This window comes from Stenella coeruleoalba, assembly GCF_951394435.1.
Source record: "Stenella coeruleoalba genome assembly, chromosome: 13".
NCBI lineage: Eukaryota > Metazoa > Chordata > Mammalia > Artiodactyla > Delphinidae > Stenella > Stenella coeruleoalba.
The window spans coordinates 65,870,650-65,896,628 of NC_137159.1; the positions used below are offsets into that span (position 1 = coordinate 65,870,650).

Here is a 25,979-nt window from a genome sequence, read left to right on the forward strand (position 1 = left end):
ACTGGATAAAGGTGGTAAAAAGGTATACACTTACAGTTATAAAATAAGTAAGTATTGGGGATGTAATATAAAACATGATGACTGTAGTTAACATTGCTGTGTGGTATACTTGATAGTTGCTAAGAGAGCAAATAGTAAAAGTTCTTACAAGGAAAAAACATTTTTTATAACTATATGAGGTGATGAGTGTTAACCAAACCTCTGGTAACCAAACCTCTGGTAACCAAAATGGTAATCATTTTGCAGTATATGTGTGTCAAGTCATTATGCTGTACCACTTGAACTTATACAGTGCTGTTTGTTAATTATATCTCAGTAAAACTGAAAAAAATAAAATAATTTTCCACTACATTAAAAAAAAATTAAAGAACTTCCTTTATCATTTCTTCTGAGGCATGTCTCTACATGGTTTCTCTTAGTTTTTGTTTATCTGAAATGTCTTTATTTTACCTTTATTCTTGAAATCTTCACTGGATATAGAATTCCAGGTTGACATCTCTTTCTTCCAGTGCTTTAAAGTTATTCCACTGTTTTCTGTCCTCCATGGCTTCTGATGACAAATTTGTCATCATTGTCACCACTGTTCCCTCTATTTAATGTGTTATTTTTCTCTACTTTCTTTCAAGATTTTTTCTTTATCTTTAGTTTTCAACAGCTTGATTATGATGTGTTTAGTTATGGTTTTCTTACTTTGCTTGCTTCTTGAATTCATAAATTTATCATCAAATTTGGGGAGTTTGGGGCCATTATTTCTTCAAATGCTTTTTCTGCCCTAGTATCTTGATCCTTTCCTTCTGGACCTTCAATTACACATAAGTCAGACCTTTTGATATCACATCACGTGTCACCCTGTGGTTCTATTCTTTACTTTCTTTCTTTTTTTTTTTTTTTTTTTGTGTGGTACGAGGGCCTCTCACTGCCGTGGCCTCTCCCATTGGGGAGCACAGGCTCCGGATGCACAGGCTCAGCGGCCACGGCTCACGGGCCTAGCCTCTCCGCAGCATGTGAGATCTTCCCAGACTGGGGCATGAACCCGTGTCCCCTGCATCGACAGGCGGACTCTCAACCACTGCGCCACCAGGGAAGCCCCCTGTGTAATTTTTTTGAAAAACAAGCAAAAGTAAAACAAGGCAATGTAGAGATGCATAAATATGTGATAAAGCTATTTTTTCAATAAAAGCAAGAGAGGGATAAACACAACATTCTGATGTTGGCCTCCTCTGGGGGAGGTGAGGGAGTGGCATCAGGGAGGAAATCATAGGTACCTTCATAAGTATTGGTAAGTTCATAACCTTGGTGGTAGGCTCATGGGTGTTCATGAGATTATGATATTTTATAACCTATATAGCTTACATATTCTCTTATATGTATCTAAAGTGACCTAATTTAAAAATTAAAGAATGTGTTGGTTTGTATGGTTTAAAGAGTTTGGTTACCTATTGTTAAACCATCCTTAGGAAGATTTCTATTAACTGAGAGACCCACTGGGGGAAAAAAATCCTGTTCTTAAATATGTCTGAAGCTCACTTGTCTTGAGAGGGTGATGACTACTCTTCAAAAAAAAAAAAAAAAAAGCATTAGGAAAATTCACAGGAAATTGTCTTGGTATATATTAAAGTTATTTCTAAGAGCATTTATACACACACCCATACATGTTTATCTTCTCCATTTCCAAAGATAACCCAGTCTGTGAACTTCCATGTAGAACACCAACGGAGGGGGGGGGCACGTCTTGTTTGTGGGATAAGTGCCCTTAATCCTGTGTCCAGGCAGAAGTAGTTGGATCATCCAGCTGTGTATTCTTACAACTATCCATCTCTGAGTGGGAGCAATACAAGAAAGGTTAGAACAAGATTATTGGAGTCAGAGAAATAAATAATATCTTTGTATAATGCTTCATGATTTAAATCCCTTCCCACATATTTTTCATTTTATTCAACAAAGTATCATTATACCCATTTGACAGAAGAGGAAACTGAAGTTCTAAGTGCTTAGAAAACTTCCTCAGGCTCATATGGCTAATAAGGGGCAGAATAAGGACTTGAGCTGGGATCTTCTGCAGTCATTTAACTTTGGGGCTTTTTTTTCTTCTGAAGTCTTTTAACTTTTGTACATCTTCTCCACACATTAATAAGAACTTGCCAATAAAAAGACTTGCTGGTTATATATGTCTGAAACACTGAAAGCAAACTTAAATTAGTTTCTTTATTGAAGGACTTCTTGGAGTCTTTTGTGAATCTTCATAAAGTCTATTCAATATGAAATATTTTCCAAAACAGTTTGACCTCATAATTTGTTATTCATGGAGACTTCTCCACGGAACATGCTTGAGAATAGTTGACATGTGACATTCATTCCACCAACACTCATAAGATTTTTATAGAATACCTACTGCATGCCAGGCCTGGCACGAGGTGTTGGCAGACCAAAGATACTAAGATCTAAGTATTGGTAGGCCCCCAGGTCCTCTTTGATCCGCACACTCCCTGAAATATGCAGCTGGGGTCACGAGAGTTGTTTGTACAGCCCGGGGTTAGTCACTGCTGTGGACTGATTGTGTTTCCCCAAAATTAGGGTTTGAAGCCCTAACCCTCCATGTGACTGTATCTGGAAAAAGGGCGTTTATGCAGGTAACTAAGGTTAAACGAGGTCATAAGGCTAGGGCCCTACTCCAGTAGGCCTGTGGCCTTATACGAAGAGAAAATGAGAGAGAGAGAAGTCTCCCTCTCTCTCTGCCACTCTCTGCCATGTGAGGACACAGCAAGAAGGCTGCTGCCTGTAAGCCAGGAAGGGAGTCTTCACCAGAACTGGACCATGCTGACTTCCAGATTTTAGACTTCTCGCCTCCAGAAATGTGATGAAGAAAATGTCTGTTGTTTAAGCCCCCCAGTCAGTGACATTTTGTTGCATCCAGAGCAGACTAACACAGTTGCCCATATCAATAGAGGACAGAGGGAAGGACTGAATCAAACTCATTTTATAGGCACTGATGGGAGCAGAAGAACAGGCTTGAACCACCAACTATATACCTCTTACCTGCTTCTCATCCTAGTTCTGAGGCTTGATTCACTAGCTCACACAGTTCTCACCTTAAGAACTTTAACAGTTAGTGTCCAAAATATACAAACTGTGCATACAACTCAATATCAAAAAAAAAAAACCAAGAAATGGGTAGAAGACTTAAGTAGACATTTCTCCAAAGCAGACATACAGATGGCCAACAGGCACATGAAAGGTATTCAATACCGCTAATTATCAGAGAAAGGCAAATCAAAACCACAATGAGGTACCACCTCACACTGGTCATAATGGCTATCATCAAAAAGTCTACAAATAATAAATGCTAGAGAGGGTGTGGAGAAAAGGGAACCTTTGTACACTGTTGGTGGGAATGTAAATTGGTGCAGCCACTATGGAGAACAGTATGGAGGTTCTTTAAAAAACTAAAAATAAAGCTACCGTATGATCTGGCAATCTTACTCCTGTGCAGATATCTGGAAAAGATGAAAATTCTAATTCAAAAAGATATAGGTACCCCACTGTTATAGCACTGCTGTTTATATTAGCCAAGAAATGGAAGCAACCCAAGTGCCCATCAACAGATGGTTCAAGAAGATATATACATATACAATGGAATATTGCTCAGCCATAAAAAAGGATGAAATATTGCCATTTGCAGTGATATGGATGGACCTAGAGAATATCATCCTAAGTGGAGTAAGTCAGAAAGAGAAAGACAAATGTTAAGCGATAAGATATCACTTATACATAGAATCTACAAATTAATACAAATGAATCTATATACAAAACAGAAACAGACTCACAGACATGGAAAACAAGCTGGTTACCAAAGCGGAAAGGGAGGGGGGAGGGATAAATTTAGGAGTGTGAGATTAACAGATACAAACTATAATATGTAAAATAGATAAGCAACAAGGATTTACTGTAGAGCACAGGGAACTGTATTCAATGTCTTATAATAACCTATAATGGGAAAGAATCTAATATATATATAAATATATATAACTGAATCACTTTGCTGTGCACCTGAATCTAACACAATATTGTAAATCAACTATATTTCAATTTAAAAAAAATAACTTGATATCAACTCTTTTTGCCATTTTTCTAGCTCCTGTGCCATTTTTCTCACTAGACCCAAGAGATACCCCAGCAGCAAGACTGGTTTTTATCCTGAATATCAGGTAGACCTTCTATCTTTCTTTCTTTATCAAGAGAGCAGAGTCTTCTCCTGCCTTTGTTTTTTTTTTTTTTTTTTTTTTTTTTGCAAAGTGAGGCAAGTAGGACATAGAAGAAAAGAAATAAACCAAAGAGCCCTCCGCAAAGTGACAGGTGGGAAAATTGTTTGGCCTTTTCTGCTGCACACACAAGCAAGATGTCAAATTCTGTAAACCCTTCCTGCCTGAGAAAGTGAGTCTACAGGCTGTTCCCTGGGAAAGCCATTAGCAATTTGGAGAGCAAGAAGGTGAGCCCAGTAGGTGTGAGGTCTGTGCAGGTGGAGGCTGCCTTTCCAGCCTGTCTTCTGTTTTCCACATCAAGATTCTCCTTCTTCGCAAAGCGGCAGACCACCTCCTCCAGCAGCGGACACCCAGACCTGCCGCCTGTCCCCCAGAGCCTTCTCCTTCCTTTCTGGGCTCTCAGAGCAGTAGCTGAACTGAGGGCACAGATCTGATGTCCCACCCCTGGCCCTCACCCCTGCAGGCCCCTCTGAGCCTGGCCTGTCATTCATAAGAGCAGGTCCTCCTCTTAGAGGGTGTGGGGCTTCTGCACCATCCTTTCATGGCCAAAATGATAAGAATGTTAATTATACTAATAACCACTGTCGACTGACTGCTTTCTGCTTCCCAGTCACAGTGCTAAGTATTCGACAAGCATGGTTTTGTCTGAGTCTTCCAACAACTCTATAACATGCATTTTAATGGCATCTCCATTTCACAAAGGAGGGAAGTGAGTCTTAGAAGGGGGATTCCTAAAGTCAGCTGGTGCACTGCCCAGTGGTGGGCAGTGAGGGCCCTGCAGATGAGCCTGGGAACTGACCCCCAATTATAAGGCCCTTTTGCAAGATTCTGATAGAGAAGTCAAGCCAAACTGTTCAGACTCATTTTTACCTGCAGTTAAGAGCTGCTTAATAACAGTCTCATGATTGTAGGTGGGTGGCTTGGCAGTGTTGTATTGACTCCACTATCCCTAAGGATGTGTACAGATGGTGGATCCATGGTTTTCACAACTCTCCCTTATCAGGTGTCATTGCCGTTGTCTTCAATTGGCAGCCAACTTCTGTTAACATTTTCTTGTTCTTGAGCGATACCTTACTGTTATTTCAGCTTTATCACTATTTATGTAGTTTGTTGTAGGTTCTCCTCTTAACCCTACAGGGAGTGGTGAGGTACACTGACGTATTTTCACCTGTTATTTTCCAAGAGCCAGATTGAAGAAATGTATATATCATACTGGGCTAAACCAAAGGAAATTGCTCATATTCAATCACTTTTACCTTAGGTTAAACCATATGATACTGACTATATTCAACCATTTTTGACCTATAGAAATGGCAGTTTCATATGGTCCAACCTAATAGTTCAAATATAAATTATTCTTATCTCTTTTGCTAGATAATTGTATGCATCATTCCCTCCAAATATGTGTGTACAGTGATACTTATTGGTGCTATTTTGCCGATGAATTTGTGTTATCTAAATAATTTGCAACATACTACTATTATATGTTAACCGTAAGAAAATTATGTTATTTTTTAAGTTTGCATATTTTTTCTGTGATCCAAGATCCTGATTGTAAGCTCATATTCTTTCTTTATGAGTTGTTCTTTCATGTTCCTTTCCAGTTCTTTATCATTACCTGATTCCTTTTTCGCTGTGAAGTGGTTGTGGATAGGACATACGGACCTTCCGGTCTTTTGTGTCACCTTTATAGACCCTGGTCAAAGAAGATTGAAAAGCACGACTTTATGGGCTAAAGAGGTTTTTCAAGTCCCACAGCTAGTAAGTGTGGATTAGGATTCAGATCCAAGCCAGCTTGCCTTGCAGATGGAGGATGTGATGCATGTTTTGGTAAATGGCATCAATTACACCCCAGTGGCTTCCTGGACAAGAAAACCCAGGCTACCTTGACTGCTCTTTAGAGAAATTAGGACGCCAACATTTACTGAGTGGCTGCTGTTTGCCAGTCACTCTGTTCAGTCTGTTAGGTCCAATGTCCTTTAATACAGCAATAAACCCTCTGAGATTGGTATCATTAATCCATACAGGTGGAGAGATAGGTTCACGGGCTTGAATACTAACGTACTATTGCAGAACCGGCAGGTAGGTGGTGAGAGCAGAGAGCAAACTTCAAAGCTCATTTGATTGTTCACTGCACTGCCTCTTCTTCCTCCCCCACATCCTCAACCTCCCGCCCCTATATTCATCATCGGATCCTATGGGTTCGACCTAAAAAATGACTCTGGAATCTGTCTCTCCACCATCTTCACTACCACTGCTCTAACACTGTCTCTCCCGTGGACAAATACGCAGCAGCCTCCGAGCCTCTGCCCCGTCTCAGACCCTCCCCATCCCGCTGTATGGCCTCCAACTTGCTCCACGATCCCATACACAGATCTGACCATAAGCCACCTCTTCAGTGGCCCTGCAGTGCTTGCAGGGCATAAAACGAAAGCAGTCCAGTTTTCCAGCCTACCTTCCTGGCCTTGTCTGCCAAAACTCTCTACTCCCAACCCTCACTCCACTGCCTCTCCAGCCCCTCCCACCCCCTCTAACACCCATGACTTCTCCAATCCAGTTCCTGGTCCTCCATGTAGTTGCTACTCAGGGCACCTGAAGGGACTTTTTTTTTTTTTTTCTTAACCTACCTGCCAGTTCTCCACCTGGCAAATTCTTCTTCCCTCAAGGCCAATTCCAACGTCAGTGCTTGTGGGAGAACCACCCCAGACTTTCCTCGGCAGTTCCTAGCTTCTCCTCTTTATATCCATCCACAGGACTCTGTACACATTTTTAATTAGACAGTTGCTGTTGAATGAGAGCTTGTTGTTGAAATGTCTAATCTATTTTTCCCATTTGATAATGAGCCCCCAGGGGATAAAGATCGTGTCATATTTATCTTTGGATTGCCGGCATTCAGAAAAGTGCTTGGTGTAAAGTCAGCCCTCAATAAATGTTCATTCATGTATGAATAGTCTCTCACGCACGTAAGAGCATCCTGAGAAGCTGTTCAGTACAGCAGCCTGAAAACTGAACTAGAAGGAAGGATGCTGGGATTGTAGTCCGGGCTCACCTACCAACTGGCTGTGTCACCAGGGATAGCACTGATCTGGGTCTCAGTCCCCTCACTTGTAAAAGTGGGGGACATCTGAGTGCCTTTCAAGGGTTCACATCTAATGATGCAAAGGACTTGATGGCTTACCCCTAAAAATATCTTTTTTCTCACTGAAAGGGAAAGACCTTATACCTCTTCCAAGAAGAGTCATGGCGCACAACCAGAAGCTTCTAGCCAAGACCCCCATCATCAAGTTCAGGCAACAGGACTTTTACTCCTTGCGGGATTATTGCCTAAACAGAGGCCTGCTGTGTGAGGATGAGACATTCCCTGCTGAGACTTATTCCATAGGTCTACAGCTGCTCAAGGGAAAAAACCTCTCCAGCCTAAGCTGGATGCGGCCAAAGGTAAGTGAACCTCCTCTCTAGGGACGCGCCCAGCTCCTGGACCCTCTGACATGCTGCCTCCCATGGTGCCTCCCCGTGAAATGAGGGGCCTGAGACCTGGTTTTCAGGGCTGGCCCAACTCAAACTGGAAGGAGACTGAAGTTCATCTGGTCCCTCAGCTACAGAGTTGTATCCACAGTGGGATGGAATGACCCTGTACCAGGAAGCAGGACCCCAGTTCTAAGACAGCATGTCACTAGGTTACATGCCTCAGGATTCCCACATGAAAAATGGGAATGCATGGGTAGGAGGCTTGTAGTAGTAGCTGTGGGGTCTCTTCAATCTCCGTAAATGAGCCCCTCTGTCAGTCTTCATCATTCTTTAATCTGTCAGGTATCACTGTCTTTATCTTTTTTCTTTCCTTATTAGAATTTACTCAAAGGGAAGATAACATGTCAGTCACTTATATAATAGGATGAATTTCAGCAGTTGCCTTGCCTCTGTCGTGTATATTTGTATTTTCAATCTTGTAAAGGCTGATCACCTATGAAAGAGTTGTGAACATCAGCTGTAAAATTAGGGAGGTATTTCACGGCAATGTTCAAACCCCCCGACTCCCCCACCCCAGTCGACGACCACTAACTCCACCTTGAAGCCAGGTGAGCCCTGTTGGTTTTTTCTAGAACTATCTCAGTTTCAGGGCCTGAAGCTCCAAGGGAAATTTCTCAGCCCACTGGACATTCTCATAATATCATTTTCATTGACGCAAAGGACCTGGCTAAGGGCCACTTTGAGGGCCCTGATGCTCAAACCTCCTGTTCATGCTTCCAAAAGCAGCCAGCAGAACCTAGAATAAGAGGAGAGAATCTAATGTCTAGTAAGCTGATGATTATGATTTCAGCAAGCATTACTGAATGCGACTGAAATGCCAAGCACTCTGTGCAACACACTCAATAAAGCCAGGTTAGGTTATACAGAATAGGTATTTTCTGATGACAGAGAACAAGACGGAAACTCTAGAGGTAACAACTCCTGTCCTAACTCAGGACCAATTTGTAGCTTTGGGGAAGGGGAGGGTGAGTGGGGATCAGGTGGGGCTTAGGATGCTACTTCGTTAAGATGGGGGTGCTTCAAGCTTCTAGAATCCATCTTACCATCCAGAGACAGTAAGTCCCCAACAATGACTCCCTACTTGTGGACTTCACTTCTAAGGAGAGCTGAGCAGAGAACTCTATTTAGAGCTTGGAAGGATTATATTTTTCTCCCTTTGTTATTTTCAGATGAGGTTCTTTTAGAATGTTTTTTTTTTTTTTTCACAAGGTACTGAGCAATAGATGTGAGACCATATTTATAGTGTTAAAGAATTTATAACATTTTTATTTAGAAAGCGTTGAGAGTTTTTTATTATCTAATTCCAGCAACATCTCAAACTGTGATGTCTTTTGAGGTCCAGGAGAAACTGAGGCAAACAGAAATGAAATGACTCACACAGAATCATTCCAGGAACCCAAAACAGAGGCAGCCAGGGGCCAGATACTCTTTACTCCCGTTCTTCTTTTACCCATCCAAAGGCTCTACCAGGGGGTCATTTTTCATTCCAACATTTCTTGTATAATGTATATGTGGATATGTCATATCTCTTTGTATCCCTTATCACAACTGTCAGCACTTATGCTTGTATAGTATTTTCCAGAGCTTTCCATGTGTCTTCTCTTACTTTGTCTCATGTTCTTTCCCAGTTTTATGAGAGAATAGGTTCAGACAGGTGATGTGACTTGCACAATGTGACACAGTGAGTGAGGGAAAGAGCCAGGATTTAAACTAAAATTTCTGACTCCACATATGGTACTATTCCTCACATAGGATTGTGTGCCCCACAGGATTCTGTTAGGACTTGGGTGAATGAATAAGTGAGTGAATGAATGATTCTGTCCACAGGCACCTGAAATGGGTTTCAAGCGCTACATGTGTAATAGAGGATTCTTGAGTTGACCTGTTTTCCAAGTAAGATGGTGGAGGAGAAAGCTGATGTACTCACCCCTTAAACATGGTGACGTCCTCAACTGCCACAGCTCACAGCTGTGACTGAAAAGAGCCTTGAAGGAGAAGCTCCAGCCAGCATGGAGCAATCCTACCTGTAATGGCCAACACTTAGATAGTGCTGACCACATGGCAGGCCTGGCTTTACTTGACTCACTGAATCCTCATAATAACTCTATGAGGAGGTACTATTATTAGCCCCATTTTACAGTTGAGAAACAGAAACAGAGAATTAAGTGACCTGTCTAAAGTGTTAGAGCTGGGATTTGAGCCCTGGAGTCTGGCTCTGAGACATATTCCTAACACCACAACTGTATCGCCTCCTGTAAGGCTTCATCATAAGCTCGTGATGTATTTTAGGCTCCCGTTTGCTGCTCATAATACCTTGTGCACCGATAGAATCTTCTACTTTGTCTGGGTAATGGAATCAATCCCTGTCTATCTTCTGCCCTCCTTTCCATTTTTATAGGTGAAAAGAATGAGGATAAAAATGGTACCAGTACCTAACAAGATTATTTTAAGGAATGAATGAAGACAATACTTAGAACATTGTCTAGCACATTGTAAGCACTTACTAAACACTAGCTATTGTTACTATGACTGATTTGGGAGGGACGGCATAGAGTAGCAGCCACAGGGACCATCCTCTGGGATTTCTTGGGCTTTCACTGTCCAGTCATCTCAGCTTCAGTCTTCAGCCATTTTCAGCAAACACTTTTAAGGAGAAATGTGGGTCAGAGGAAACCATTTGGGGAGGCCAGGGTAGCCTGGCAGGGAGCGTGCGTAGTGCCTTTCTTCTCACATTTTCTTGCCTATCACTGTTAGAAGGTTGCCTCCCAATCCAAAGCTTGCTCAGTGCCTAACCAGAGGCCTGACTGGCATCCCCTAAACTTCAGTTATATAATGGCTGAGGTGGCAGCAAGGCTCCTTAGGCCATGTCTGCCTTCTAGGCTTTTCTAGGTAATGGGAAAGCTTCATACTCTAGGCAACTCTTAAACCATCATAGGTATCATTCTACCTCGCGTACTCATCTAGGCTAGGCAGGTTCAACAACAGTGCAAGAGTCAGGGGCATGAAACTAGGCTCAGCTTTCTACACCTCATGAAGAAGAAAAGTTGCTTCGCATCCATCCCATAGTTCATGTTCTCTCTCTCTCTCCTTTCGCCTACCTCTTCCTTCTTCTTGTCTTCCCTCTCTCTAACAATTAACCCTAATCCATTTTGCTGCTGTAGAAGCTCCTTCTGTTGCCTCCTTCAGCTTCTCTGGGTTTGAGGAGTTGGTAACCCACTCCCCACACCCTCCCCTCCCCCCACCAGCAGGCAGTCAGGTTCTGTAAATGCCTGTGACTGTGCCTGGAGCAAATGGCACTGAAAGGATCCAACTCCTCATCCTCCTCAATGTTTCCTGCAACACCAGCCTCAGCAAGAGACAATGCTGAGAATTACACTTATACCTGGAGACCCTACGTGATATTTCCCTGAACTGAATTTGGGACTTAGAGTCACTTTCTTCTAAAAATTTTATTTCATGAATAATAACAAATTCCATTTCTCAAGCATGTACCTATGCTAGGTATTAATCTAAGCACTTTACATACAACATTTCATTTAATTACCATAACAGGCCTATGAGATAGATAATATTATTATCCTCATTCAGTAGATCAGCACTGTCCAATAGAACTTTCTGCAATGATGGAAATGTCCTTTCTGCCAATACAGTAGCCACTAGTCACATGTTGGTATTGAACAATTGAAATGGGCTAGTGTGACTGAGGTATTGCAGATTTGATTTAATTTAATTTTATTTTATTTTATTTAAATGTAAGTCGCCAATATGGCTTGTGGCTACCATATTGGAAGACACAGAATTGTAGACGTAGATCTTCACAGCAGAGTTGCCACTGCGTCAGACTGAGGAATTGAAATTTCATCTTTGTCCCCATTCTTTAGTGAAAAACATGTTCATTTCTCAACTGAAGAATGGGCTGGGGGCCCAAAACATGTTCAGGACTCAGCACCCAGCCCCACTGTGGATTTTGGCCTGTGGCCATCCCAGAATGAAGTGTTGCCTACCTAGACACCGACGTTCATCTTCCAAGTAGCCGGAGCAGAGTTTCCGAAAGGATCATTTACTATAAATGATTCACCTTGGTTTCAGCATGAGTTATTCCGGAAAGGAAGGGGTTAACAAAGTGGCGCTCTGAATGTAGGCTGTGAAGGCAACAGGTAGCAGAAGGCGACAGAAGGAGAGCATGCCAACAGCCAGTTGCCACGGAGCCAAAGAACTCTGATTCCAGTAAAGCAAAGTTCTCTAGCAAAAATAGAAAAGGGAGTGACGCTGCCACCTGGCGCAGCCTGAATTGTGGCCACCGGCTGAAAGGGCCTGTGTCTGAAGACCAACACGCTAAACCGGGTGTTTCCTCATCCAAGAGCAGCACACCATCTCGGGGAGGGCATGAGGAGCCTTTGACAAGAACACAGGAATCGCTGTCCAAAACATAGGAAGTGATGCCGTGTTGGAAGGGACACCTCCAGAGACAACTGCAGGGGAGTGCCTTGTTTGGTACCACTTCAGGTATGGGTTATGGGTGTGGATGCAGAGGGGAAGAGGGAGGAGGAGAGGGGAGAGGTCGAGATCTCCTACAGGACATAACCAACAGGAGCTATATAGATATATCCTATTGATTTATTTATTATGAGGAATTGGCACACATAATTATGGAGGCTGAGGCGTCCCAAGATCTGCTATCTGCAAGCTGGAGACCCAGGGAAGCTGATGGTGTAGTTTAGTCCAAGTGGGAAGGCCTGAGGACGAGGGGGGCTGATGATGTAATTCCCAGTCCCAGGACAGGAGAAGACCAATGTCCCAGCTCAGCAGTCAGGCTGAGAAGGGGTGAATTCTCCCTTCCTCTATGTTTTGTTCTATTCAAGCCCTCAATACATTGGATGATGTCCATCCATATTGGGGAGGGCAATCTCGTTTACTGAGTCCACTGATTCAAATGCTAACACTCCTTAGAAATAGTGTGTAGCCAAAAATCTGGGTACCCCATGAGCCAGTCAAATTGGCACAGAAAATGAACTATCACAGCTTCCTTCTGTACAAATGATGTTGCAGAGACCTCAAAGGGCCAGTCCATCTCACAGAGTCAGAAAACACTGAAGACCCTGCTTGCCAGTGTGGTCCATGGGGAAGGCATTATGGGAGCGGAGTGCCTGGTGCACAGCCTGATTCCTGTGGGACCTAGGATAAATCACTCAACCTCTCTGAACCTGCTCCTTGCCCTGGCTGGGCCTCAGAATCACCTGAGGAGCTGTGTGGATCCTGAACTCTACCTCCATCTGACCTACTAAATCCAGGTCATGGGGGGCGGCCTGCAGCAGTCTCCATGTCTGCGAAGCTCCTGCGTGATTCTGAATCACACTCGGGGTACAGACTGCCCATCACCAGTCTTACCACATTCTCTAACTGCCCTGGTGTGCCCAGCCCACCTAGTGACAGGGGACCTGCCCAGAGCCAGGGGATTTTTATCTACCAACCATCTTGATCTATTTTCTCTGTGGGCCTGGTCTCAGAAAGTCGGCCCAGCAGACTGAAATGCTTCTGGGTATAATTTCTGTCTCCTCCTACCTTTGCTCTTTTTGGATCACCCAGGACCCCTCTGAAGCCCAGAGTGAGGAAGGAACAGGCAGCTCAGGACAGGAGATAAAAAAATGCTAGTTTGGTACCTAACTTTTATGCACACAATTCTAGTGTTTGCCCATAAATTTGATGTTGACAATTGATTTTTGATTTGAAATAATTATCCTTTAATTTTCATAAAGTATCTTTCTATTCCTAATTAACTAAAATTTTGGGTTTTTTCATTTTCGATTTTGTTATTTTGGTAAATCAGAGAAAGTTGTGCATTTATCAAATGCCTTCAAGGCATTTATTGGAAAGATTGCAATTGTTTCTCCTTTGGCCCATGTAAATGGTATTTTATACCATTAGATATCCTGATAGGAAACCATCCTGGCATCCTGCATTTCTATGGCAAACCCTACTTAATGGTAGTGGGTTAGTTGTATAATTTATTGTTGATTCATTTGCCAGGTATTTATTTCAGTATATTTCCGTAAATGAAATCAGTCTGTGATGTGATGTGTGTGTGTGTGTGTGTGTGTGTGTGTGTGTGTGTGTGTGTGTGTGTGTTTCTCTCTCTCAGGTTGGGCATCCAGGCTGTGCTGACTTCTTAAAATAACCGGTTGCAGGATTCTTTCTTTTTTTAAACACAAACTGTAAGCGACACAGGAATTATTTTCTAAAAGTTTGAGAGAATTCAGCAAGAAAATTTTGAGCTTAGAAGCCTTGACAGAGATAATAGGGAGATATTCTTTGATCATTTAAAAATACTGTTTCAAGGTTATTGATTTTCAGGTTATTTACCAACTTGGATCATTTTGGCCATGTTAATTCTTGTCAGAAAATCATCAGTATGCTTAAACTGATTAGTATAGAATTTTACATCATGTGTTTATACTGCTAAAACCTCCTTTCTATTTCTAATTTTATTTGGGTTTCTCTAGCATATTAGCCAAAGGTTGGGTCTAAGTAAACCTTCTCCCCAAATACAATGTATTCAATATTTGCGTTACTGATCTTGCTGTGTTTCTATTTTGTAATTCACCAGTTGTTCTGTTTATCATTTCTTTCCGCCTATGTTTGTGAGGCTCTTTTGGTCTTTCTAATATCTAAGAGTTGACTGTGTAATCCACGTTTTTATTCTCTTTCGGTTTTTTTTTTTTAACATCTTTATTGGGGTATAATTGCTTTACAATGGTGTGTTAGTTTCTGCTTTAAAACAAAGTGAATCAGTTATACATATACATATGTTCCCATATCTCTTCCCTCTTGCGTCTCCCTCCCTCCCACCCCTCCAGGTGGTCACAAAGCACCCAGCTGATATCCCTGTGCTATGCAGCTGCTTCCCACTAGCTATTTACCTTACGTTTGGTAGTGTATATATGTCCATGCCTCTCTCACGCTTTGTCACAGCTCACCCTTTCCCCTCCCCATATCCTCAAGTCCGTTCTCCAGTAGGTCTGTGTCTTTATTTCTGTCTTACCCCTAGGTTCTTCATGACATTTTTTTTTCTTAAATTCCATATATATGTGTTAGCATATGGTATTTGTCTTTCTGACTTACTTCACTCTGTATGACAGACTCTAGGTCTATCCACCTCATTACAAATAGCTCAATTTCGTTTCTTTTTATGGCTGAGTAATATTCCATAGTATATACGTGCCACATCTTCTTTAGCCATTCATCCGATGATGGGCACTTAGGTTGTTTCCACCTCCGGGCTATTGTAAATAGAGCTGCAATGAACATTTTGGTACATGACTCTTTTTGAATTATGGTTTTCTCAGGGTGTATGCCCACTAGTGGGGTTGCTGGGTCATACGGTAGTTCTATTTGTAGTTTTTTAAGGAAACTCCATACTGTTCTCCATAGTGGCTGGACCAATTCACATTCCCACCAGCAGTGCAAGAGTGTTCCCTTTTCTCCACACCCTCTCCAGCATTTATTGTTTGTAGATTTTTTGATGATGGCCATTCTGACTGGTGTGAGATGATATCTCATTGTAGTTTTGATTTGCATTTCTCTAATGATTAATGATGTTGAGCATTCTTTCATGTGTTTGTTGGCAGTCTGTATTTCTTCTTTGGAGAAATGTCTATTTAGGTCTTCTGCCCATTTCTGGATTGAGTTGTTTGTTTTTTTGTTATTGAGCTGCATGAGCTGCTTGTAAATTTTGGAGATTAATCCTTTGTCAGTTGCTTCATTTGCAAATATTTTCTCCCATTCTGAGGGTTGTCTTTTGGTCTTGTTTATGGTTTCCTTTGCTGTGCAAAAGCTTTGAAGTTTCATTAGGTCCCATTTGTTTATTTTTGTTTTTATTTCCATTTCACTAGGAGGTGGGTCAAAAAGGATCTTGCTGTGATTTATGTCATAGAGTGTTCTGCCTATGTTTTCCTCTAAGAGTTTGCTAGTTTCTGGCCTTACATTTAGGTCTTTAATCCATTTTGAGCTTATTTTTGTGTATGGTGTTAGGGAGTGATCTAATCTCATACTTTTACATGTACCTGTCCAGTTTTCCCAGCACCACTTATTGAAGAGGCTGTCCTTTCTCCACTGTACATTCCTGCCTCCTTTATCAAACATAAGGTGACCATATGTGTGTGGGTTTATCTCTGGGCTTTCTATCCTGTTCCAATGATCTATATATCTGTTTTTGTGCCAGTACCATACTGTCTTTATTACTGTAGCTTTGTAGTATAGTCTGAAGTCTGGGAGCCTGATTCCTCCAGCTCCGTTTTTCGTTCTCAAGATTGCTTTGGCTATTCGGGGTCTTTTGTGTTTCCATACAAATTGCGAAATATTTTGTTCTAGTTCTGTGAAAAATGCCAGTGGTAGTTTGATAGGGATTGCATTGAATCTATAGATTGCTTTGGGTAGTAGAGTCATTTTCACAATGTTGATCCTTCCTATCCAAGAACATGGTGTATCTCTCCATCTATTTGTATCATCTTTAATTTCTTTCATCAGTGTCTTATAATTTTCTGCATACAGGTCTTTTGTCTCCTTAGGTAGGTTTATTCCTAGATATCTTATTCTTTTTGTTGCAGTGGTAAATGGGAGTGTTTTCTTGATTTCACTTTCAGATTTTTCATCATTAGTGTATAGGAATGCCAGAGATTTCTGTGCATTAATTTTGTATCCTGCTACTTTACCAAATTCATTGATTAGCTCTAGTAGTTTTCTGGTAGCATCTTTAGGATTCTCTATGTATAGTATCATGTCATCTGCAAACAGTGACAGCTTTACTTCTTCTTTTACGATTTGGGTTCCTTTTATTTCCTTTTCTTCTCTGATTGCTGGAGCTAAAACTTCCAAAACTATTTTGAATAAGAGTGGTGAGAGTGGGTAACCTTGTCTTGTTTCTGATCTTAGTGGAAATGCTTTCAGTTTTTCACCATTGAGGACGATGTTGGCTGTGGGTTTGTCATATATGGCCTTTATTATGTTGAGGAAAGTTCCCTCTATGCCTACTTTCTGGAGGATTTTTATCATAAATGGGTGTTGAATTTTGTCGAAAGCTTTCTCTGCATCTATTGAGATGATCATATGGTTTTTCTCCTTCAATTTGTTAATATGGTGTATCACGTTGATTGATTTGTGTATATTGAAGAATCCTTGCATTCCTGGAATGAACCCCACTTGATCATGGTGTATGATCCTTTTAATGTGCTGTTGGATTCTGTTTGCTAGTATTTTGTTGAGGATTTTTGCATCTATGTTCATCAGTGATATTGGCCTGTAGTTTTCTTTCTTTGTGACATCCTTGTCGGGTTTTGGTATCAAGGTGATGGTGGCCTCATAGAAGGAATTTGGGAGTGTTCCTCCCTCTGCTATATTTTGGAAGAGTTTGAGAAGGATAGGTGTTAGCTCTTCTCTAAATGTTTGACAGAATTTGCCTGTGAAGCCGTCTGGTCCTGGGCTTTTGTTTATTGGAAGATTTTTAATCACAGTTTCAATTTCATTGCTTGTGATTGGTCTGTTCATATTTTCTATTTCTTCCTGATTCAGTCTTGGCAGGTTGTGTATTTCTAAGAATTTGTCCATTTCTTCCAGGTTGTCCATTTTATTGGCATAGAGTTGCTTGTAGTAATCTCTCATGATCTTTTGTATTTCTGTAGTGTCAGTTGTTACCTCTCCTTTTTCATTTCTAATTCTATTGATTTGAGTCTTCTCCATTTTTTTCTTGATGTGTATGGCTAATGGTTTATCTATTTTGTTTATCTACTCAAAGAACCACCTTTTAGTTTTATTGATCTTTGCTATTGTTTCCTTCATTTCTTTTTCATTTATTTCCGATCTGATTTTAATGATTTCTTTCCTTCAGCTAACTTTGGGATTTTTTTGTTCTTCTTTCTCTAATTGCTTTAGGTGCAAGGTTAGGTTGTTCATTCAAGTTGTTTCCTGCTTCTTAAGGTGGGCTTGTATTGCTATAAACTTCCCTCTTAGAACTGCTTTTGCTGCATCCCATAGGTTTTGGGTAGTTGTGTCTCCATTGTCATTTGTTTCTAGGTATTTTTTTATTTCCTCTTTAATTTCTTCAGTGATCACTTTGTTATTAAGTAGTGTATTGTTTAGCTTACATGTGTTTGTATTTTTTACAGATCTTTTTCTGTAATTGATATCTAGTCTCATGGCATTGTGGTTGGAAAAGATACTTGATACAATTTCAATTTTCTTAAATTTACCAAGGCTTGATTTGTGACCCAAGATATGATCTATCCTAGAGAATGTTCCATGAGCACTTGAGAAAAATGTGTATTCTGTTGTTTTTGGGTGGAGTGTCCTATAAATATCAATTAAGTCCATCTTGTTTAATGTATCATTTAAAGCTTGTGTTTCCTTATTCATTTTCATTTTGGATGATCTGTCCATTGGTGAAAGTGGGGTGTTAAAGTCCCCTACTATGAATGTGTTACTGTCGATTTCCCCTTTTATGGCTGTTAGTATTTGCCTTATGTATTGAGGTGCTCCTATGTTGGGTGCATAAATATTTACAATTGTTATATCTTCTTCTTGGATCGATCCCTTGATCATTATGTAGTGTCCTTCTTTGTCTCTTCTAATAGTCCTTATTTTAAAGTCTATTTTATCTGATATGAGAATTGCTACTCCAGCTTTCTTTTGGTTTCCATTTGCATGGAATATCTTTTTCCATCCCCTTACTTTCAGTCTGTATGTGTCTCTAGGTCTGAAGTTGGTCTCTTGTAGACAGCATATGTATGGTTCTTGTTTTTGTATACATTCAGCTCTCTCTCGTTTTATAAGGAATGCATTTGAGATGCTGGGTTTATCCATGAGTGTGGTCTTTTTAATTTTGCAAATATTACAGAAACAGGGAATCAATATTTATTGAACAGGTCCCTTGTCTGATGCTACACTGAGTATTTCACATCCTTCCTCCTTTGTAAAATGCAGACTCCTGCTTTGCAAGTCTGTCGGGAGACCACTGTGAATGAAGCATCTAGTCCTCGGCGAGGGTTTGGTAACAGCAGCCGGGGCACCAATGGCTTTCTCATTTGACTCCCACTTTACATATGAAGAAACTGAGGTTCAGCAAAGTAAAGAAAGTTGCTCAAGGTCACCCAGGGAACAATGCAGGCAGGATTCCACACCAGGCTCGGTTCAATCACTCTCAGCACACCTACCCCTCCTCTGTCCATCATGGGGGTAAACCAGGGGTAAACGACGAAGAAGCTGCAGCTGTGCTGGGTCTAGAAAGCTGAGCCACACTGTCTTTTTTACCCCATCCAAAAACCTGATGGCCTCCACCCTCTTCTTTAATCCCTGAGTGGAGGATCTCCAGCTAGCCTCCACTGAGACCTTGAGTTCCCTTTTCCAGTAGAAGGTGAGGGGACAGCTAAAGCCACTGAAGTGCCCCAAGTTGCTTTGACACTGGGAGAGTTGCTCCCTCCAGGGCCCTGTGGAGAGCTGCCCTTCCTGCTGGTGTTGAGAGAGACCCCAGGTTCTGAGCAGCCAAGGGTAGGGCATAGGGTCAGCTGGATGCCTCCATCGCAAGGGCCTGAGCCTGAGTGCCCTGCCCTGGCCATCAGAGAGGGCTGGTTATGTGCAGAGAAGATGGTGGGAGGAGGCCTGGTGAGGTGGGCTGGCTGACTTGTTTGCAGACACGCACACCTTTGTTTTCCCCTTGGCGGCTCCACCAGGAAACTGGCCGGCAGTATACGAAGGGCTGACAGGTCTCACAAGATACAGGACTCCACACGTTCATGGCTGTTGAGTAGATGAATCTACTTTGCCGCCCTGCTCTCTGGGGACTTATTTGTCAATGTGAAAAGAAATGATACAGGAACAGTTACCAAATTATACAACTCCACACAATGGAAAGCCAGGAAGAGATGCACAGAGAGGATGCTCAGGATAATCCTGTGGGCTCCTGGTAGCAGGAGAACCTAGAGGCTGCTTGGGGTCTTCCAGAATCCGTCTGTGTGTTAGCCAGGGAGTGGGCAAAGGCCTGAATAATGCACATCCTCTGTCCTGTACAGCACATGGCCGGACTTGAACCTGGAGCTCAGAATGTCTACAGTGACTTCTGAGAGATGACATTTCACAAGGAAAGCGTGGTTATGCTTATAAAAGTTTCCTCTAGTAAATGCATCCTCTTCTTTTTTGGTTGTTTATAAACTCCTAATGAAACAGTGCTGTTGGTACCAGGATGGCTGATCATTTGATGTAAGGATCCTGAGTCCTTATCTCTTGGCACAGATTGCTTATGCATTTATTGCCTGTTTGGTCAGTTACATATACACCCTTTTGACATCTGCCTTGCTGTTAGCAATAAAACCTGAAGAATGAGGGCAGCTTTCCTACCTCATATTTTAAACACCTGTTTAAAGAAGTAACCTCTACCCCTCAAAGACAAAGAGAGTGATGTCTTGGGTAGCACACTGGGAGATAGAGGAATGAAAGATGCTCATGGCTTTTCTCCCTCTTTTCTAAGGATTTATTGAAGGGTAAATCAGAGCCTCACTTCATCCTGGAAGGTGTGAGCAGTTTCGACATCCAACAGGGGGAGGCAGGTAAGAACTCAACCTCTTCCTTCCCAGCCCTGGATTGACGCAGGCTGCCCAAAGTCAGCCTCAGAGTAGGGGGGGTCAAGAGCAGTGCCCACCCAGACCCCGAGCGGCTGGGCCCCTGAGCCATGGCCGCTGAGCCTGCGGGTCCGGAGCCTGTGCTCCGCAACAGGAGAGGCCACAACGGTGAGAGGCCCGCGTATAGAAAGAAAAAAAAAAAAAGAAAAGAAAAGACACTGTGATGCAGAATAGAGCAGCATTAAATTTATGTATTAATTTGGAAAAATCAAACTTTTATTACTGTAGTTATTCCTTTCCAAAAAGACAGTATATCTTTCCATTTATTGGGAACTAGTTTTATGCCCTTCAGTAAAATGTTATAGTTACGTTTCGATATTCATGCTATACCCATCTTGGTAAATGTATGCTCAGATATTTTACAAGATTGTAGCTAATATGAATGATTTTTCTAACTAGACGTTGCTAAAAAGAGGAAAGCTATTCCTTGTTTTATATTAAGTTGTATCTAGCCACCTTACCAAATTCTTTTATTAGTTCTAATTTTTTTCTTTAGTAGTGTCTGGATTTTTTTTTAGTTATATTATCCACAAAGATAATTTTGCCTCTTCTTTTAATATTTATAGAGCTTATTTTGCTCTTTTGCCTTGTTGCATTAATTAGAAGGTTGCAATTTTGAATAAGAGTGACGAGCAAAATCCTGCTGTCTCTTGGTTTTAGTGACATACTTTCCTGGTTTGTCATTCTTTTAATCCACTGTTAGATTAAATTTGCTAAAAATTTTATTAGAATTTTTACATCTGTATCACATGTGGAATTGGCTTCCCATTGTTCGTTGTTTTTACTGTGGAGTTATGCTTGCGTTTTAATATGAACCTATTGAGATTTACTTTGATCTGAAATAATTTGTATAATGGCTGTTAATCATTGATTATCTGTTCTTTAAAAGTAAAATAGGCAATAGTTAAATCGTCTGGACCTATCTCCTATTTTATTTATGTACGCGGGCCTCCCACCGCTGTGGCCTCTCCCGTTGCAGAGCACAGGCTCCGGACACACAGGCCTAGCGGCCGTGGCTCACGGGCCCAGCCGCTCCGTGGCACGCGGGATTCTCCCAGACCGGGACACGAACCCGTGTCCCCCGCATCGGCAGGCGGACACCCAACCACTGCGCCACCAGGGAAGCCCTTCTATCTCCTTTTTAAATATGATTTCTTAAACTCTTCTGATGTGTTCAATAGCTGTTGATCTGCTTGGGCCTCTTATTTCTTCTAGAGTTAATTCTTGAAATTTATATTTTGCCAAGAGAACCAACTGTTTCTTCTGTAGTTCCAAATTTATTGCACCAAAGTTGCTTATATAATTCTCTGAAAATTTATTTTATTTCTTCTAATTTGTGATTAAGTCAACTTTATTAATCCCTAAACTACATTTTTATTTTTCCTTTTTTTCTTAATCCAGCTCTTCTTAATCCAACCAATCTACTGTATTAGTTTTTGAATGACTCAACTTTCAATTTTCATTGTTCTTTCTATTCTTTTTCTTTTAGGGTTTTGATTTCCATATAATTAATTTCAATTTATTTTTATTAATTCCCATTTACTTTCTCCTGGTCAATTTTATTGGTTTTTTGTTTTCTGAAACTATACACTTAATATTCTTTCTTTTTTTATTCATGATAAAAGATTTAAGACTAAAATTTTCCTTCTCAGATCTTTTCTGTATCCATCAATTTTAATATCAAATGTCTTTTATTAATTTTAAGTTAATATGTTTTTAGCTTTTTTATGATGTTTTTAGTTTTGATTTAGTTTTATAGGGGATCATCTCTTGGTTGTAGAATTTTAGACTTATTAGATGATGATCAGAGTATTCTGATCATCATAAACTCTCACATTTGGGGAAATTATTAAAGTTTTATTCATGGCCAGGTCCACAACAGTTTTTATAGATGCTTCATGGACATATGAGAAGAGTATATATTATCCATGATAATATATCCATGATATATGGAATCAAGCTCCCTGATTTGCAGATTGTGTAATCTGCAATTATCTCTTCTATCTTGGCTTATTTTTTGTCTATTTGATTTGTCATATTCTAAAAAAAGTGAGTTAAAGTTCTTCCCCAAAGTTATAGTTTGGAGGGTTCCTCATGTTCTGGCTTTATACTTTTCCTTCTATATTCTTTGGTGCCCAAATATTTATGTTCTTGCTCTCAGGTTGTTGCAATAAAGCTTACACAATATCCCTCTTTGCTGTATTTAATGCTTCTGAACTTGAATTCCTCTTTATCCGATATTCACTTTGCTACTCCAGCTTCCTGTTACTTACATTTCCCTATTATATCCTTTCACTATCAATTTCATTTTCACTATGTTACCAGTATATTTCTTGTCCAAAGCATATTCAGAACTCATTACTCACCATTGTTTCTTTCAGCCTTCATTTCGTCTTAAGATTTTTGTTCCAATTTCATCCACATTTGGTAGGAGTAGTTCCTTGAATAGTTTTCTCAGATTACATGAGTATTTTTCATTTGCTCTTACTTAAGAACAATATTTCGGTTGGGTTTAGGATTTTTGGATTACATTCCTTTTCCTCAAGAATCTGTAAACATTTCTCCATTGTCTTGTACCTTCCCCAATGTTGCAGAAGAAAAATCCAATGCTAATCTATTCTCTTGACCTTGTATGCAACATATTCTCTCAAATTGCAAGTTTATATGAGGTGATCTCTCTCCTTGGTTCAGAAATTTCTCTAGAAATGTCCAGATGCGTGAATTCCAGGCAAGATTAATCTCGCCTGGAATTCAGTGAGCACTTTCGTTCTGAAGACCTGCCTCCTTTTTCTGCTCAGCTGTTTCCCTCCATTTTTTTCTGGGTGTCCTCCTTTATCCTGTTCTCTCTTCCTGAAGTCCAATTATTTGCATGCTAGGTCTTCTAACAAGCTCCCAGAGGATGCTGATGTTGCTGGTCCAAGGGTCATACTGAGGAGTTAGCCAGAGGGTGCAGTGTTTAGCTGTGTCTGGGCTCACCTCAGGGGTGCAAGTGTTGGTGGGGTGACAAACTGAGGACAAACTGAGGCCCAGGCTGGACATGCTTTGCCCTTCTGGGTGGTGAAGATAGTCCCACAGTTCCCCAGAAATAGCTACAAGTGCTGACCTCTGTACATCTCATCATTCTGAGCTTGGGCACTCTTCTCTGGAAAGGGCCCAGTGCCTGGGCAACTTGGATGCTTTGCCCAAAACACTTCTGGTTTCCCTCAGACACTTGGGTACTGGCTCAATGGCACCAGCCAGCTTCTTGAAGGGCGCAGACATTATCCAGGCGCCAGCCCTCCTCACCCAGAGCAGTGAACCAGGAAACACAGATCGGTGACCTCATTCTTGACCACCAGTCAGGCCATTTTCATCCTTTTTGGGAACGATGATCTTATCTGAGGTTCCCTTTGTAGAGGGAGAACAAGTCTGGTCAGCATTACTGGTGTGGGAAGATGTGAGTGAGGGTAGAACCAACAAGAGGATCTCGTTCAAGCCAGGACTCACTCATTCTTTATGGCCTACTGTGTGCCAGGCACTAACCTCAGTGCTGAACGAAAAGCTGTCGAGAAACAGTTTCAAACCTGTGATCTCACCTTCACACACTCATCTGATCCCATCCCAGTAGGAGGTAGCTCTTACTCTTACCACCATTTGACAGATGAGGAAACTGAATCACAGAGAATTAAGTGTCTTATCCAATATCTATTGCTCGGGACAAAAAAACAAAACCAGGACTGGAGCACGGTTCCACTGACTGGATACCACCTACTACACTTTGCTATCCAATTAAACCCCACATCCAGATGGGTCTGTCCTTCTAGTATCCTCCTTCAAGGAGCTAGCGTTAGCTTCCCTGATGCTTCGGACAGGTTTCACGATCTCACTGTAATAGCATCCCTGTTGGCTCCCAGCCTCACCCTCCTGTGCATCTTACTGCAGTCGGGAAGCAGATCCACAGCTGGGGCAACACCAGCTCCAGTGCACTGTCATTAAAGACTGCGAGGACATCTTCTTTGTCTTGTCTCCACTGACATCTCTGTCTTGGTCTCCCTCCCTGCTTCGAAAGTGCATCCTCATCTGTATGCAAAAGCCCAACATCTGGGACATCCGGCTGTGGGCAAGTCTCCCTGTCACCACCGAGGAGATGATGGATTGCATCCACCCAGCTTTACTCCAAGCCCGACTATCGGAGGCTTGCCTGAATCTTGTCAAGACTCAGGCCTGAAGCCAGAAGCCCTGTTGCTGATCCAGAGACCAGCAAACCAACTCCAAAAAGCTGGCTTTGTTATGAATTATCCTCATTTGGCAATGCCCCCGGGTGAACCATTAAGAGTTGAATGCTGAAGATTAAACCACTCTGTTTTGGAGAGGAGCATCTGGTTCATTTGCACGCTTAGCAGCAACAGTGCCAGCCCGCCTCATGGCGGCTGCTCTGCTGGCAGAGACAGCTGGACGTGAGGAGAGGAGGGCCAGGGTGAGGCTGTAACTGCTCAGTCCCCGAGCAACCTCACTGTTCGGCCCCTAGGCTTCCGCCCACACTGTCGCCGCCGCATCTGGGATGCCTTCCCTGCGCCTCGCCACCTGCTGGAATCCTGCCTCCTCTCTCAAGCCTTCAGCTCCCTAAAGGCTCTCCTTCCCCATCACAACACTCTGTATCTCCCATTCTCCTTTGCTACTCAGCATCTGCTCCCCCTACTGCCATTTTGTATACGAGATGTACCTGGAGAGTCTTCAGTGCGCCTGAATCTCAAAGGACTTGCCAAAGTGAGGCAGGAGTCAGCCACAAAGTCCAGCTGGAGCCCAAGACTCCGTCCTCCCTGCTGTATTTTCCTTGATTAACTTGATCTGTGACTCACCTGTCAGTGGAGGTGACAGTCCGGTCCCCCGTGCGCCAACCTGGGCTGGAATTTTGGTCTGGATAGACTTCCTTGTTGCACTGTGGTGGTTAAGTGGCAAAGGTGGTGATCTTTTGGCCTGGGTCGGAGGGCCAGCACCTCCCTCCTGCCCCAACTCTACTAAGGCATATATTCCTCTCTCTCTCCTCCAGTTCTGGCAGTGTGGCCAGTGGGTGGAAGTGGTGATTGACGATCGCCTACCTGTCCTGAACAGTGAGTACTTCGTTAATCCTCGCAACAAACAAGAGTTCTGGCCGAGCCTGCTGGAGAAAGCCTACGCCAAGTAAGGATGGGCCCGTCCCTCTGCCCAGGGCCTGGATGCTGGCCCTGCCTGCCCAGCCACTTGCCCCGGCTGACGCTCCCCACCAGCCGGCGCTAAGACTTTCGGCGGCTCTGCTCAATGCAAGCGATGCCCCTGGGAGCTTCAGAGCCTTTGCCCCCTCGCTGGGCATCCTCTATAAATAATCACTGTGCGCAAGGCTCAGCTGGAGCCAGAGGAGGGACCCAGAGACACATGGCGAGGGGTGGGCAGGGCAGAGCTGGACAGAAATAGGCACTGACAACGGTATTATTGTAAGGGCTGGTGTACGGGCCCCAATAAAATGTAGTATCATGTTCAAAGTCTGCTGAGAGGGGCAGAGGAGAGAGACAGC

The 25,979-nt window shown here is 42.2% G+C and overlaps 1 protein-coding gene across 1 annotated transcript in view; it reads left to right on the forward strand.

The window, feature by feature from the left end:
* Positions 1–4,148: 4,148 nt before the first annotated feature.
* Positions 4,149–25,979, forward strand: part of CAPN13 (calpain 13) — a gene marked incomplete at its 3' end in the record, with an annotated part of 60,417 nt that continues 38,586 nt past the window's right edge. Inside the window, 5 exon segments of the mRNA XM_079940780.1 lie at positions 4,149–4,205; positions 7,468–7,697; positions 20,299–20,377; positions 24,343–24,548; positions 25,479–25,609. Coding sequence (XP_079796906.1) covers positions 7,500–7,697; positions 20,299–20,377; positions 24,343–24,548; positions 25,479–25,609 — 614 coding nt within the window. The 5' untranslated portion in view covers positions 4,149–4,205; positions 7,468–7,499.